The sequence below is a fragment of the Martes martes genome (assembly GCF_963455335.1).
Source record: "Martes martes genome assembly, chromosome: 5".
Lineage (NCBI taxonomy): Eukaryota > Metazoa > Chordata > Mammalia > Carnivora > Mustelidae > Martes > Martes martes.
Window position 1 is genome coordinate 88,094,731 of NC_137892.1, and position 17,636 is coordinate 88,112,366.

At 41.4% G+C, this 17,636-nt stretch overlaps 2 protein-coding genes across 2 annotated transcripts; both read right to left on the reverse strand.

Moving 5' to 3' along the window:
* Positions 1 to 2,140: 2,140 nt before the first annotated feature.
* On the reverse strand, positions 2,141 to 4,423 carry LOC308343812 (protocadherin beta-15-like; the record flags this gene model as incomplete). The annotated part of the gene is made up of 1 exon (XM_080804986.1): positions 2,141 to 4,423. One exon carries the CDS (start codon positions 4,421 to 4,423, stop codon positions 2,141 to 2,143), a length of 2,283 nt encoding a protein of 760 aa, XP_080661112.1.
* A 3,644-nt stretch (positions 4,424 to 8,067) lies between these two features.
* Positions 8,068 to 10,455, reverse strand: LOC308343810 (protocadherin beta-18-like; the record flags this gene model as incomplete). Its single annotated transcript, XM_080804984.1, has 1 exon — positions 8,068 to 10,455. One exon carries the CDS (start codon positions 10,453 to 10,455, stop codon positions 8,068 to 8,070), a length of 2,388 nt encoding a protein of 795 aa, XP_080661110.1.
* Between the last annotated feature and the right edge of the window lie 7,181 nt (positions 10,456 to 17,636).

A 17,636-nucleotide genomic window follows, 5' to 3' on the forward strand; every position in this document is an offset into this window, starting at 1 on the left:
ATACATATGAGGATACTTTCTATATCTCTTACCTGGCTTTTCTTCCTTCACATTTATCTGATATAGCAGAGATGTACATATTTAATTTTTTCTTTTCTGTGACTTTCTTGTGCTTGAGATCTTTGCTTTGTTCATATCTACATCTCCCAACATCTAGAACAGTCCATAGCACGTGGTAGATGCTAAACTAATATTCAATAGGTCAATCAATAAATCACAATTTTAAAATTTTGATAGATGGACTCTCCTCCTAACATAGAAGCCTCCTTTTTTCTGCTGGGATCCTAGTACATTATATGAGCTGGACAAACAAAACACCATGTTCCCTAGTAGCCATTTTATATGCTCTTTAGAAAAGTAATTTCCAATACTTCAGAATGATCTAAGTGTTTTTCATTAAATGGCAAAATTCTCTGGCATCCCCTATGTAATGGAATAGATTCTAAAAAACAAACAAAAAACCAGAACATAACTACCAGGCTATAAAGATCCTACAAATATGGTATACATCATTTTAAAAACACTTTTTACATTGTCAATATTATTATGACAGTAATAATATTTAAAACTTTCTTACATATGAGAATTTTCAAAGAATTTCCATGAGACACACCAAACACTGTAAAATTTTAAAATAGTCATCAGTTCTTCTCAAAATCATATATGTTAACCAGAGTTTGTGCTTGTCCTTTACAGACTACTAATATTCCACAAACTTTTGATCCCAAATATTATTATATTAATATTAAAACACAATTTAAAAATCTCCAATGAAGAGTAAATTTCAATCCATGCAAGAATCTAGATATGCTTTTGACAACGGAGAAATCCACATAGATATCATAATTAAAGGGACATTTCTTAAAAGCGCACATACTTATTTCCAAAAAGCCAAGGGAGAAAGCAGAATTAGGAGGGACTGGAAAATCCATAATGTTTAGGCATCTCCTTTTAGGCATCTCCTTTCTTCTTCTCTGTAAATGCATTGACCTTCTGTTTTTTTCTTTCCGTTTATTTAGCCAACATGATATCATTTTCTTGTTAAGTTCCTAACAGAAACTATTTTAGATTTGCTTTCTTTGGATTTGCTTTGTTGTTTTTAAACAAAGAGATTTACAAAGCTTGGATTAGCAATACCACCTTGTCTGATTGTCTGAAGACTCAGAGGGAAATGGGTCAAATAAAATAAACATGGCTGCAGCCATACACTTCTACTGGAAAGAAGTTTCCTGAAAATGATGGGGTGGGTTAGACAGATACCACAAGGGATCTATCATTTAAGTATCTTTTTAAAAAAGATTTTATTTCTTTGACAGAGATCAAAGTAGGCAGGGGGGGGGAAGCAGGCTCCCCGCTGAGCAGAGAACCCGATGCAGAGCTGGATCCCAGGACCCTGGGATCATGACCCGAGCCAAAGGCAGAGGCTTTAACCCACTGAGCCACCCAGGTGCCCCTAAATATCTTGAAATAATCTAATAATCTTTTCATATTATTCATATAGATGATATACCGAAGGTTGATATAGAGGTAAAGCACTTAAGTATGGGAGAAATTGTAGCCTTTCTATTTAATACTACTTACTGTGAAACAAAAACATGCAATTTTTGCAGACATTTCTCCATTTAAAAATTTAAGACAAGTAGGCTTAATATCAGATTAAACAGAAGCTATACCAATACTTCATTATATTAATATCATAATGCTTTCTAAGTAACCATAAAATAAAAAAATTTTAGAGTTTCAATATAATAATCAAATAGAGGATGGGGCTGGGGTCATCTTCAAATCAACACTGCTTGATAATGAAAAGTTGATAAATTCAACACATGTTCATGACTTTTCGGTAATGCAATAAAGTTGAAAATTCGTTGTCTCTATCAAAATAGAAATGATATAAAAAGTAAATATGAGTATATACTCAAAAAGAATATTTCAAGTCCCCTTAATAGGAATATGGAATCAGCAAATCACCAAAGAAACTCTATACGGAGCAAAACAGTAACGGAGACCTATCATATTTCGAAAGAACCCAAATTCCTTAAACGAAATTCCTAATTGAATCCAAACTATTCACAAATTTGTCTTTTCCTCCGTATCATTCACAGACCTCTGTTGGGTGGAGACAACAAACTTTAAAAACTTAAATTCCCTGGTCCCAGATTCTCCCCAGACGCATGTCATACTGGTAGCTGTGGGACAGGGTCCCCGCGCCGCTGACGTCCACCAGGTGGCCCGGAAACGGACCCTCGGGCACCGAGCAGCCGCCCCCCGACGCCGCCCGGCTCCTCCTGCACAGCCGCACCGCCACGAACACCAGCACCGAGAACAGGAAGAGCGACGACACGGACGCCAAGGCCACCACCAGGTAGACGGTGAGCGGGTCGGCGCGGGCCTCGGCCGCCGCCGCGTCGGGCAGCGGCAGGTAGGGCTGCGAGAAGCCGTCCACCAGCAGCACGTGCAGCGTGACGCTGGCCGACAGCGGCGGCTCGCCGTGGTCCCGGACCAGCACCAGCAGCCTGTGCTTGACGGCGTCGCGCTCGCTCAGCGGCCGCGCCGTGCGCACCTCGCCGTTGTGCGCCCACACGCCGAACAGCCCGGGCTCCGTGGCCTTGAGCAGCTGGTACGACAGCCAGGCGTTCTGGCCCGAGTCGCCGTCCACCGCCACCACCTTGGCCACCAGGTAGCCCGCCTCGGCCGCCCGGGGCACCAGCTCGGTGCAGGGCGCCGAGCCGTTCTGCAGCGGGTACAGCACGAACGGCGCGTTGTCGTTGGCGTCCGCCACCAGCACGCGCACCAGCGCCTGGCTGCTGAGCGCCGGCGAGCCGCGGTCGGCCGCGCGCACGCGGAACTCGAACGCCTGCAGCGCCTCGAAATCCAGCGACCTGAGCGCGAACAGCTGCCCGTTGTCCGCGTTGATGGACACCAGCGAGCCCAGCGGCAGCTGCGGGTCGTGGGGCGGCAGCAGCGAGTAGGTGACCTGGGCGTTGGCGCCCGCGTCTCTGTCGGTGGCGCTCACGCTGCCGATGTGCAGGGCGGGGCTGTTGTTCTCGCGGACGCGCAGGGTGTAGGTCGTCTGGCTGAAGGCCGGGGCGTTGTCGTTGACGTCGGACACCGTCACCGTTAGGTTGAGTTGGGTTTTCAGCCTGGGGGTCCCCAGGTCGGTGACGGTGATGGTGATCTTGTACTCGGCCTGGCTCTCTCTGTCTAGCTCTCCTTCTGTTACTAGCTTGTAGAAATTCTCAACGGAAGGTTTCAGAGTGAACGGAACATCTTCCTGGATGGAACAAACCATCTTCCCATTGTCCCCAGAATCTCGGTCTTGAATACTGAAAAGCGCTATCGTGGTCTCAGGGGAATTTTCTGGGATGGAGCTTATAAGTGAAGCCACCGTCAGTTCTGGGGTGTTGTCATTTATATCCACCACCTCTATTATGACAGTGCATTTTCCAGAAAGACCTGCCCCATCAGAGGCCTTAATATCCAGCTCATATGACATAATTTTTTCAAAATCTAGTTTCCTAATTATTTTAATTTCTCCTGTGAGTTCATGAAGTGCAAATGTCCTACCAATCTCTTCATCGCCATAAAAAAATGAATAGAACACTTCACCATTTGTTCCTGTGTCTAAATCTCTAGCTGAAACAGTGACAATAACCGATCCCAGAGGACTGTTTTCCACGATCTGCACACGATAGAGTGGCTGCACAAACTCGGGGGCATTGTCATTGATGTCCAAGATATCAATGAGGACCAAGGCAGTCCCAGTTTTAGGAGGAACTCCACCATCTACTGCCAGGAGAGTTAACCTAAGCTCAGGCTGCTCCTCTCGATCTAGCACTTTGTCCAGAACCAGTTCCGGGTATTTTCTGCCTTCACCGCTATTGTGGGTAAGAACATGGAAATGGGAGTTGGGATAAACGGTGTAGTTTTGGATATTATTGATACCTACATCCAAATCTTGTGCATTTTTCAGGGGAAACGCAGTCCCTGGAAGAGTATTTTCCATGATTTTCAAAATCATTTCTGCTTCTGGGAACACAGGGGAATTGTCATTTATGTCAGTGACCAAAAGCTTATACCTATATACCTCTAAAGGTTCTTCCAGTAACACTTGGAATTGCAGTACACAAGGCTCCATGGGGCCACACAGTTCTTCCCGATCCAGTTTCTCATTTACTTGTAAATCTCCAGTTTGAAGGTTCAGCTGAAAATATTTTTTGTCATTTGTAAAAATGATCCGAGCCCTCCGCCAAGACAGCTCTCTTACCGCTAGCCCTATGTCCTTTGCTAGATTGGCCACAAAAGAGCCACTCTCTGTTTCTTCAGCAATACGGTAATCTTCCTGCTCCGCCCAAGTGTGAGACAGCAAAACAAAGAGAAGAACTTGCCTTAGTCTAGGAAAGCTCTCCTTTTCAGCCTCCATTTCTCCAACGCCAAAAGTCTTTAGAATCTGAGTGCCTGTTTGGTCTTTAGGCAGTCCGCTCCAGGAGTCAGTCACTTGCCACAAGGTAATTCCGTAAAGAACTATCTTCTCTTAGATGTGTGTATGACTGCCGGCACAGTAACCATCCGCAGGTCTGTTTTTCCGCAGCCTTAGGCTACAGCGCCACCCTGTGTTGTACTTAAACCTAGTTTGCTGAAACGCTACAAAACATATCACCCTTTCTTTGATTAACGCACACATAAAAGCAAACCACAGATTAAATATGGGATGGTTTATAGATAAAATGATAAATTCTGTTTTCCTATGGGATTATGAATGTGGAAATAGTGACAGACACCACTGTGAAAGGATGCAAAAATAAAGCCAACTGTATTTGTTAATTCAACAAATGCTAATCAATTCTTTGTTGTATGTCATGCACTGTAAAGTGCTGGGAATACAAACACCTCTGACCTCATGGAGTTTACAATATAATGTCTACCATGTTGTCTAATCTCTGCTCTCCAGGGAAATTGACTAGAAAACAATGTGGGCATCAGTCTATTCCTAAACAAAGAATATACACAATTAAACTCTTTTTTAAAATATTTTATTTATTTGACAGACAGAGATCACAAGCAGGCAGAGAAGCAGGAGGAAGCAGGCTCCCTGCTGAGCAGAGAGCCCGATGCGGGATTCGATCCCAGGACCCTGGGATCATGACCTGAGCCGAAGGCAGAGGCTTTAACCCACTGAGCCACCCAGGTTCCCAACACAAACTCTTAACTCACTACTGCCAGCACAGTAGATGAAAAGATTCACTCACAGTTTCAGGAGCACAAACTTAAGTGACAGACCAGCTAGAGCTAGTTTATTATGCAAACTCAATAGAAAGCTTAAGGAGTTGTGGATGACTTATTTGTAGATATTGTCTAAGGAGAATGTCTCTGTACTTCTGTGAGAACATTGTATAGACTTGTTCCATTGTCCAAAAGATTATATAAAGACATCTATATTTATTCCTAAAACTAAGATACTCACATGTTGAAGCAGAGATTCACTGAGATCTTGAAAAGTAGGATAGTCAAGATCATAAAAATAAAGGGCAGAAGTTAAAGTAATAAAAATCAAGTGCAGAAGAAAATAAGTTGGATTCATCTGAAAGAGCAGGGAAAAGTTACATCAGGTAAGGAAGATTGCCATTCATTTATAGAAAGCAACTCACTTATCCCTTGTGGATCGCTTGAGATCCTGGCACCCTAGCATGAAACTGAAGTTCTTTTACTCCTATCTGAGAAAAATGTCTGTAGTAGGGGGCCGGGGTCTCCCCAGTTGCATCAAACTTTAGCCAATATTTTAATAATGTTTAAATAATAGACACTATCATGTATTTTGGCACACTAATACCAAGCTAACTGGGGAAACAGCATGGGCCAAGTATAAAAACTGGTTGCATATTAGTTCAACTCTATTAAAGGTACAAAGTACTCAAATCAATATTCTATTTTAGAATGTTTTCCCCTACACAGAAAAACAAATTTGATTATGTAAACTCGAAATATGAGAACATGTTGACAGTTAAAATCTAATAAATATCTTCCTTATAGAAAGATCTTGGTCATGTACCAGACTCTTTATTATGGAATCAAATGTCCAAGAAAATGTGCCCTTAATGTCCATGCATTTTTAAAAATATTAATAGAAACTGGTACCTATGTCAGTAAGTGAATGGGTCAAAATTAGTTTTTCATTCCCATCTGCATCTCTCAGGTAATTTTCTCTTGTAAGGAGAAAATTTTAAGCCCATATACTTGGCAGGAAGCTGGAATTTTTTTTCCCGAGTGTTCTAGTAATAGAGTATGTGTCAATCAAATTACTATTAATGAAATTGTGAATTAACACATATGATCTATAAATTGGATTATGTATAGGTCCTGAAGATTTTACATTAGATGATGAAATAATTCTGCTCACATTGAACTCAGTTATTTTTAAAAGAAAGAGATGATAAGGAAGGTATGATGTATAGACATCCAAACAATAACAATTTCAGTGTTACTTTTTTTTTAAATTTTATTTATTTATTTGACAGAGATCACAAATAGGCAGAGACACAGGCAGAGAGAGAGGGGGAAGCAGGTTCCCTGATGAGCAGAGAGCCAGATGTGGGGCTCAATCCCAGGACCCTGGGATCATGACCTGAGCCAAAGGCAGAGGCTTAACCCACTGAGCCATCCAGGTGCCCCTCAGCATTACTTTTTAAAACTAATCCTGGAGAACATAAAATAAATGGATGGAAACCTGTTAACAAAATATTCCATTCCATAAAATCTTTTGTAGTATCTTTCTGTTGAAAGAGCTCATAAATAGTTTATAAAATTAAGTTTTGTAACAAAATTTTCTAGTATAGATTAGTTCTCTCTGAGCTTGTACATTTTTTATTCCATTTATTACATTAATTTAAAAGCAAAAGGTAAAATTAAATTAAAAGCAAAAGACCTAGGTTTTATGGTAAATAGTCTAATTGAGTACTCAAGATAGCATGTATCTTTTCTATCTCTTTTGGTTTCAAGAAATCCACTCTCCCCAAGATAGGTTAAATAAAGGAGTTTTATTATTAGGTAACTGGAGTTTTACTGTAGAGCACAAGGAAAATTAGACAGGGGACTTAGGAACACTGATATCCGGAACTGACTAGTCTACAACCAAGCAATTCTTAGTCTCTTCTGTTTCTTGGGCTTCTGCTTGTACCACTCCCTTATTCCTTCTCACTTTCCTTCCAATCCTCCTTTCCTTCCTCCCTCTCTACATTCTGTTCTGCCAACCTACACAAGTATAAACATGGCTACCTCAGCCCATACTTAATATTTCCTAGTTACTAGAAATCAAGAAAAACAATAGATGAAATACATCATAATTACAAACTTAGGGACTTGGAGAATGTGACTATTCCTGCTTTAATCAGGAGACTGCAACTAGACCAATAAAAAATGACCAAGAGAGGTAAAGAAAAGTATAATAAACAGCTCATTAGTTATGACTTCCCTTGGGAAGTCCCAGGAAGTTCTCAGACAAGAAGAGTGGTCTGGATAGATATCTTAATCCAAACAAGTTTAAAATTTATTTTAATATAACATCTACCAGGAATATATACAGTTCTCAAGATGTTTACAAAGAAAAATACCTAAGTGCAGAAAAATTACTCTGAAATCTGGCAAAAGGTAGAACAGAAAGATTGATTATGCTTTTTTAAAAAAACTAAATAACATCTTAGAAACCATGGATGGTTTTTATTTATACCATGCATTTTCCTCTATCAAACATATAGATTTCAGTGAGAGGATCTAGAGCTCAGAACAGCCAAAGAATATGGCTGAGCCCAGTGTTACATTAATCTTGAAGGGAAAATGCTATATATTTGAATAAATTATTTGAGGTTGCATTTTGCAAGAAAGACCAAGCAAATACTAGCTTCCTTAGTATTTTCGACAATTAAGATGAAAAAGAGCAAAAACAGACAAATCACTAAAACTTCTGAAAACTCAAGTAAAATGAAGTTACCCAAAACAAAGAATTTTACATTACAATGAATACATTTTACAAAGAAATAGCACTCATAAAAGTTCTGCACAATAATCAAATTCCTAAATGAACTCAAAACCATTCAGGAAAGTGTGGCTTTCCTCCGTTCTATGATCCGGGGGAGGGAGGTTGGGGAGAGCTGGTTTGAGGAACTTGAACTCGCCAGTCCCAGATCCTCCCCTCAGACACACCTCATACTGGTAGCTGTGGGACAGGGTCCCCGCGCCGCTGACGTCCACCAGGTGGCCCGGAAACGGACCCTCGGGCACCGAGCAGCCGCCCCCCGACGCCGCCCGGCTCCTCCTGCACAGCCGCACCGCCACGAACACCAGCACCGAGAACAGGAAGAGCGACGACACGGACGCCAAGGCCACCACCAGGTAGACGGTGAGCGGGTCGGCGCGGGCCTCGGCCGCCGCCGCGTCGGGCAGCGGCAGGTAGGGCTGCGAGAAGCCGTCCACCAGCAGCACGTGCAGCGTGACGCTGGCCGACAGCGGCGGCTCGCCGTGGTCCCGGACCAGCACCAGCAGCCTGTGCTTGACGGCGTCGCGCTCGCTCAGCGGCCGCGCCGTGCGCACCTCGCCGTTGTGCGCCCACACGCCGAACAGCCCGGGCTCCGTGGCCTTGAGCAGCTGGTACGACAGCCAGGCGTTCTGGCCCGAGTCGCCGTCCACCGCCACCACCTTGGCCACCAGGTAGCCCGCCTCGGCCGCCCGGGGCACCAGCTCGGTGCAGGGCGCCGAGCCGTTCTGCAGCGGGTACAGCACGAACGGCGCGTTGTCGTTGGCGTCCGCCACCAGCACGCGCACCAGCGCCTGGCTGCTGAGCGCCGGCGAGCCGCGGTCGGCCGCGCGCACGCGGAACTCGAACGCCTGCAGCGCCTCGAAATCCAGCGACCTGAGCGCGAACAGCTGCCCGTTGTCCGCGTTGATGGACACCAGCGAGCCCAGCGGCAGCTGCGGGTCGTGGGGCGGCAGCAGCGAGTAGGTGACCTGGGCGTTGGCGCCCGCGTCTCTGTCGGTGGCGCTCACGCTGCCGATGTGCAGGGCGGGGCTGTTGTTCTCGCGGACGCGCAGGGTGTAGGTCGTCTGGCTGAAGGCCGGGGCGTTGTCGTTGACGTCGGACACCGTCACCGTTAGGTTGAGTTGGGTTTTCAGCCTGGGGGTCCCCAGGTCGGTGACGGTGATGGTGATCTTGTACTCGGCCTGGCTCTCTCTATCGAGGGGGCTCTCTGTTACCAGGGTGTAGAAATTCTTAAAGGTAGGCTTCAAGAGAAAAGGGAGGTCATCTTGAATGGAGCACACCATCCTCCCGTTGTCCCCAGCATCTAGGTCTCGTACGCTAAAAACAGCGACCACCATTTCAGGTGACGAATTTTCAGGTATGGGGCTAGTCAGAGATGTCATGACTATTTCTGGTGCGTTGTCATTCACATCCACAACCTGAACTAAAATTGCTGATTTTCCGGAAAGGCTACCCCCATCAATGGCCTGGATATTTATTGTATATGACTGAATTAACTCGAAATCCAGAAGCGCTTTTAAATGGATTTCACCAGAAACTGGATGGATTTCAAATGTTTTCCGAATGTCTGTGGAGACGTGAGAAAATGAGTAGGATAGTTCTCCATATATTCCCACATCCAAATCTGTAGCAGACACCCTGATGACCAAGGAGTCCACAGGGCTGTTTTCTGGTACCTGAACCTCATAGACAGGCCTTTCGAACTCTGGAGCATTGTCATTGATATCTAAAACCAAAACACGAACCAGTGTAGTTCCAGACCTGGGCGGAGACCCACCATCCAAGGCTGTTAGCGTTAATCTAAACTCGGGTTCCTTTTCCCTATCCAGAGATTGGTCCAGTAACAGCTCTGGGTATTTTCTGCCATCATCACCGTCTTGTAATTTAAGGTGGAAATAAGGATTGGAACTTAATGTGTAGTTTTGGACACCATTCTTTCCTACATCCAAGTCCTGAGCACTGTCCATTTGGAATGAGGTTCCTGGAGCAGTAGCTTCTGAGATTTTCAGAATTATGTGCTTGTCTAGGAAAGCAGGAGTATGATCATTTATGTCTTTAACCCAAAGTTCAGCCTGAAAAAATTGTAAAGGATTTTCAAATAACACCTGGAAATGCAATATACATGGCTCTGTGAAATGGCAAAGTGCCTCCCGGTCCAGTCGCTCATTTAAGAGCAAGTTGCCAGTCTGCGGATCCAACTGTAAATATGGTTTATAGTCGTCAAAGATGACTCTCGCCCCCCGTGCAACCAAGTCTTTCACAGCCAAATCTATTTCTTTCACCACATTGGCTATAACGGAGCCGATCTCCATTTCCTCTGCCACAGAATAGTGCCAGGGCTCTGAACACACCAAAGACCCTCCCAGGAAAACAAAGAAAAGCAGCACTTGCCTTATCTGCTGAAGGTGCCTCTCTCCTGGTTCCATGGCTCCTTAGCCAAATGTGTTTCTGCAGAAATGTTTCAACTCAGTAGCAAACAGCTCCTAAATTGCGCCTCTCATCTATCAGGCGGGACCACTGGGAATCTTTAGTCTTGTAATCCTGTCACGGATTACAGGGTGTTGTTGGCTCCCTAGCTTTCTCTTGAAAGCCTCTTTCCCCCTTCCTGCTTCTCCTGGGCTCTGTTACACTGATTAATAGAGATCAGAGCATTGGATGGTACGAAAAAGTCCCCATCTTATCCTGCAGCGCCACCATGTGACTCTGCGGCTTCTCAGGTTTTAAACAGTCAGATAAGTTTGAGACAAAATACTAAAGTACGTTGTGTGTTTGTTGATTAACTTAAATTACACTCTCTCCTATATTCTTGTTTTCTGAGTTACATTCTCAGTGATATGTGATGCTATTATTATTCAGTCTTTAACACAATAAATCACAACCTGTTAGAGCTGTGGTGAATATAAAAATCATGTTTAAGATATAGCTCCAACTTCAAATAAGTTATGATCTCTCTTTGAAGACCATATATAAAACAACTAAAAATACTTAAAGGGACTCTTTCATGTAATTGACGTTATGAGCAAAATATTGCCAGGAAATTGGAAAAGGGAACCAGAGGTTTTAGTCTTCTCTAGCTATCAGCAAATACTCCTAGAAAAGACAATAAGGTCATGCATTTTTAACTGGACCTAGTATATGAAAATAGTTGTTTTGGGGTGACTGGACATTTCAAGCTGAATAAATGGTACCATTTACTTAAGGACACTCCATGGGAGATTTACCTGGCAGAAGTAGAAAGTAAATGCTCAATAGTAGTGAATAAAACAAGATATGTCCAGAAAATTGAACAAACTAGATCCCAGTTTAGTTATGGAAAATAAATCTATTTTGCAGACCCAGGCCTTCCAGAGGCATAATCATAAATATTTTATTCATCCACTCATTACCTGTCTAGCAAATATTTATTGATCATATACTTTGTGCTAAGAATGGTAGTGTTAGGGATAGAGTGGTAAGCAGTTTCTGTCCTGAGAGATGGAGGCAGAAAAGGGATTACATATTTAAAAATAGAACATAATGAGGGGTGCCTGGATGCCTCAGTCAATTAAGCATACAACTCTGGATTTTGGCTCAGGACATAATCTCAGGGTCATGAGATCCAACCCTGAGTCTGCTCCATGCTGAGTATGGAGCTTGCTTAAAATTCTCTCCCTCCCTCCTCCTTTGCTCCTGCCCCCTAAAAATAAAAATAAATTAAAACTTTAAAAAAGGGAACATAATTAATACTATGATAGCAAAAGATCATGATATTCTAAGAGCATAGATAAGGGTCATCTAACCAGAATTTGGAAGTACAGAAAAGACTTTTCTGGAACAAAAACTAGGTGTTGGGTAAAATTTCCAGATAATCCCAAAATATGATGGTGAAAATTTGAGATGAGAGAAGTGTTTTTGGAAGAACTAAAATAGGAAAAATATGGCTGAGTCATAGAGCAAGAGGAAAGAAATAAGAACTGGGATTGGAGAGATAAGCAAATAATTTTGTAAGGCCTTCCAAGGCATTTGGGACTCTACATCAATGAAAATGCAAGATGATTAAAGGCTTTTAAATAAAGGAGATGACATTGACCTCAACTAGAAATGCCATAATAAGCTTATATTAAAACGATAAAGATACAGGATGTGATGACAGATTAGAAATGGAGGGAGTGGAATAAGAAGTGAAAAGAGGGGCACCTGGGTCACTCGGTCATTGGCCATCTGCCTTCATGACCCCCGGGTCCCATGATGGATCTCTGCATCGAGCCCCGAATTGAGCCCAGCACTGAGCCCTGCATCTGGCTCCCTGCTCAGCAAGAAGCCTGCTTCTCCCTGTACCACTCCTCCTGCTTGTGTCTGCTTGTGTCCCCTCTCTTTCTGACTCTCTCTGTGTCAAATAAATAAAATCTTTAAAAGGAGAAGGAGGAGGAGAAGGGGAAAGAAGAAGAGGGGAAAAAATGTACCTTTTTTTCAGGATTAGGGAACTGAATGAGTGTTGGTACTATTATCTGATAGAGGAAACAGGAAAAGGAGAAGAGAGGGGCAGGTATAGAGCAGGAAAGGATGTTTAGTTTTAAGGAATGGGCAATTTAAATTTAAAACATGTCAAGTTTGAATTGTCCATAGAGCGTCCCATATAAATGGTTATATAAATGATCTCCCATTACATAAACGAAGTTAAGAGCTTTGAGCTGCAAAGACAAATTTGAGATTTATTGGTATAAATGGTGTTTGAAGCCCTTCAAGAAAGAAGGTAAGTTGTAAATTAAGAGGAGTCTGTTTGATTTTGTGATTTCAGAGATGATGTAGCTCTAAGAGACTACCACCTCCAGAAAGTGGCCATGGTCTTAGGTGACTAAGACTAGAGTCTAAGTGAATGTCACCAGAGATGAAGAAGGCTAGAAACAGAGATAGGTCAAACTCCTAGACTCAAATTGTGGCAAGGGATAGACAGAGTAAAACTGTATAAGAAGTTATATGGGGCACCTGAGTGACTCAGTGGGTTAAGCCTCTGCCTTTGGCTCAGGTCATGATCTCAGGGTCCTGGGATCCAACCCCACATAGGCCTCTGCTCAGCAGGGAGTCTGCTTCTCCCTCTCCCTCTGCCTGCCCCTCTGCCTGCTTGTGATATCTCTCTCTGTGTCAAATAAATAAATAGAATCTTAAAAAAAGAAGTTACATTTGAGAAATCAAATGTCTTTATACCACTTCTCTCCTATGACCTTAATTTATTTTTTTGTTTTTTTTTAATTTTTTATTTTATTTTTTATTTTATTTTAATAAACATATAATGTATTTTTATCCCCAGGGGTACAGGTCTGTGAATCGCCAGGTTTACACATTTCACAGCACTCATCATAGTACATACCCTCCCCAATGTCCATTTCCCCACCACCCTCTCCCGTCCCCCCTCCCCCCTGCAACCCTCAGTCTGTTTTTTGAGATTGAGTCTTTTATGGTTTGTCTCCCTCCCAATCCCATCTTTTCATTTTTTCTTTTCCTACCTCCCCCAACCCCCCCGCATTGCATCTCCACTTCCTCATATCAAAGAGATCATATGATAGTTGTCTTTCTCTGATTGACTTATTTCGCTAAGCATGATACCCTCTAGTTCCATCCACATCGTCGCAAATGGCAAGATTTCATGTCTTTTGATGGCTGCATAGTATTCCATTGTGTATATATACCACATCTTCTTTATCCATTCATCTGTTGATGGACATCTAGGCTCTTTCCACAGTTTGGCTATTGTGGACATTGCTGCTATAAACATTCCGGTGCATGTGCCCCTTCGGAGCACCACGTTTGTATCTTTAGGATATATACCCAGTAGTGCAATTGCTGGGTCATAGGGTAGCTCTATTTTCAGTTTTTTGAGGAACCTCCACACTGTTTTCCAGAGTGGTTGCACCAACTTGCATTCCCACCAGCAGTGTAGGAGGGTTCCCCTCTCTCCGCATCCTCGCCAGTATCTGTCATTTCTTGACTTGTTAATTTTAGCCATTCTGACTGGTGTGAGGTGGTATCTCATTGTGGTTTTGATTTGTATTTCCCTGATGCCGAGTGATGCGGAGCATTTTTTCATGTGTCTGTTGGCCATCTGGATGTCTTCTTTGCAGAAATGTCTGTTCATGTCCTCTGCCCATTTCTTAACTGCTATGACCTTAATTTAAAAAGCCAAACTGATATCTATCATCTGATTCTCTTATTTGATATTCTTGCAAAGACTGTTTAGGCAGGAAGATTTTCTAATTTCTTTTAGATATCGTACTTCTAATGTCCAGTGCTACTGTTGAGAAATTGTCCATATGGAACATAGCTGTTTGTCTAACTGCCATGTGTTTCAAGATTACATGCCTTTTTCCTATGTCATTTAAAAAAATATATTTTTCTTTGTTTTTGGCTTTTTGAAAAAACACAATGATGTTTCCAAGCATGGTTATCTTTTATTTATCCTGTTAGGTGTGTGGGGGGGGTATATATATACCCACACACATATATATATAATATATATTATATATATGTGTATTTTTTAAGTAGGCTCCACACCCAACATGGGCTTGAACTCATGACCCTAAGATTAAGAGTCACATGCTTCCACCAACTGAGCTAGCCAGGTGACACTCCAATATTTTTCAGATATTGCTGTGGATCCTGTCTTAAACTTTTTACTCTGTCCTGTTTCTAAACATCTCTTCCATATTTTTCATCTTCCAAACTCTCTGAGCTGTATGGTAGATAACTTACATTCTGACCTTCCACTTCACAAATTATTTATTCAGTTATACCTACTTTCCTATTAAACCTATTATTCAATTTTGATTAAATTTAAATTATGTTTATATTTTTTAGTTCCAGGAGTTCTATTTGGTTCTTTAATAATCTATCACATTTCTTATCCTCTTTACATCTTTAAGCATAACTTTTATTTCAATTAAAGTGTTTAGCATATTATTAGATTATCTCTACTAATTCAAATATTTGAAGTATATTTCTGTATTCTGTTTTTTTCTGCTGGCTCTCACTCATGGTGTCATGTTTCCTTGTGTGTGCAGTTATCTTTGTGTTCAAGTTAAGAATATAAAACTTACTTACATGAATATTTTTAGCCTTAGGATGAACTTTCTTTTATAGAAGGTCTGCATTTGGTTCCATCAGCATCTGGAACCACCGCTTTGTCAACAACCATGTTAAATCAAGTTCTGTGCTAAAAAATCAAATTCAGAGCTGAAATTCCACATAAGAATTTGTCCATTTCCCACTTACTTTCACCTTAAAGGTGTAGTTCTTAGGAATCCATGTTTATTAATGCAAGGGTCTTCTATGAACTTTACTTTGTTATGCTTTGATTTCCTCCCTTATTGTAAAAACCATCAAAATAGAGGTTTACACTTCCCAGGTCTCCAACTTTTTCTCCAGGGAAAAAGTAGATTTTAAGATCATTTGTCTCTCTGGGTTACTATCCGACACTAACTGTAACCTGATAATATATTGGTCTCTTATTAGCTAATTGTTTTCAGTGGAAGCATTGGTCTACATAATCTGTACCATCTTTACTAAAAATAAGACTCAATGGCACTTGTCTCAAAATTACAAGTAAACTTTTAGCTTCCTGGAGTATGGGCAATTGACCTCAGGAAGATAGATAAATAATATGCATTTTTTACCAACTTCAACTGATCAATACTAAATCAATCCTTATAATGCTGCAATCAACTTAATCTCTTGGAAGAGACAATTTCTGTCATTGACATTGGTATAGCTCACACTTCTCTCTGCATTCTTTATCCCCTATATATAAACACATCTTCTTTCCTACATCTGTTCCTTCTTCTCTCCTTCCAATATGTTTATTTATATAGTTGTACAAATATATTATGTATTATATGGACATATATAGCACTGTACTATAAATCTCAGTATCTTTCTTTCTTTTGACCATTTAGGATTTATCCATGTTGTTTTATATACACCTAGTTCACACCTTTTGATAATACTTCATAATATGCCTTCAGAAACATTTTCCACATTTCAGTTATCAATTGCTTTACTGATGGATATGTGGGGTTGACTCCTATTCTTTGCTTTGCCAAGAGGAACATTTTTATGCATATCATTTGTGAAAGAAATTTTTGGCTTATACACTTGAAACTAATAACATTGTGTGTCAATTATACTTAAATTAAAAAAAAGAATTTTCTGGCTTATATTATAAGTATTATAAGTAGAATTGCTGGATCACAGAGTATGTTCACTCTAAATTTCACTAAGTACCATTAAAAATCTCTCAAAGGGCTGTACAGGTTATTTCCTACTGTTCTCCTTGATATTATGCAAATTCTCATCTCTACTAATGCTATGGGTATAGAGTAGTATCTTATTTTAGTATTTTTTTTTTTTTACCAACCAATGAGGTCAATCATCATTTTATGTTCTTTTCAGACTTCATTTCCCCCTTTTTGAATTTCCTTTCCTTTTTATCCTTTTAAAAAAACCTTACTGGCTTTCTGACTTTTTGATTTTTGTTAATCTGCCGCAGTTACTTGACTAATCTGAATATTAATCCCTCTCAGGCAACTGCTGCAAGTAGCTTCTCCCTGCCTTTTGGCTTGCCTATGCTGTCTTCTGGTTTTGATGCAGTACTACTTGTCAATTTTTATTTATTGTTTCTACTTTTAAAGACTTGTTTAAGAAATTCAAACTGATTGGGGCGCCTGGGTGGCTCAGTTGGTTAAGCAACCGCCTTGGGCTCAGGTCACGATCCTGGAGTCCTGGGATCTAGTCCCACATCAGGCTCCCAGCTCAGCAGGTAGTCTGCTTCTCCCCCTGACCTCTCTCCTCTAATGCTCTCTCTCTCTCTGTCTCCCAAATAAATAAATAAAATCTTCAAAAAAAAAAAAAAGAAATTCAAACTGATAGTAAGTTTATAAAGATATTTTTACCTAGGTTTTCTCAATTAAAATACTTTAACTTCACTTGGTAGATTCATAGAAAGTTTATTTTTTTGAAAGTTTATTTTTATATGGCATGAAATGATTTTCTTTATTATAGAGAGCCAGTTTTCCTGGTAACATTTGCTAAGTGGTATGTCTTGCCCCTAAGCCCAGTGATTTTGACACCTCCTCTATCACAACCACATTCTCTTATATAAGAGATTTCATCTTGTAGACTTACAAGTCTCTTCTTAAATTATTCAAATAGGATATTGTATTTTTATCTATTCTTTTCTTAAAATGTTTATTTTAGAGAGAGAGCATGAGCATGGAGGGGCTGAGGGAGAAAGGGGAGAGGGAGAGGGATAGAATATTCAAGCAGATATCCTGCTGAGCATGGACCCTGACATGGGGCTTCATCCCTGGACCCTGAGATCATGATCTGAACTGAAATCAAGAGTCTGAGGCCCAACCAACTGAGCTACCCAGGTGCCCCCATTCTTCTTCTTCATCTTTTTTTTTTTTAAAGATTTTATTTATTTACTTGACAGAGAGAGATCACAAGTAGGCAGGGAGAGGGGCAGAGAAAGAGAGGGGAAGCAGACTCCCTAATGAACAGAGAGCCCGATGCGGGGCTAGATCCCAGGACCCTGAGATCATGACCTGAGCTGAAGGCAGAGGTTTAACCCACTGAG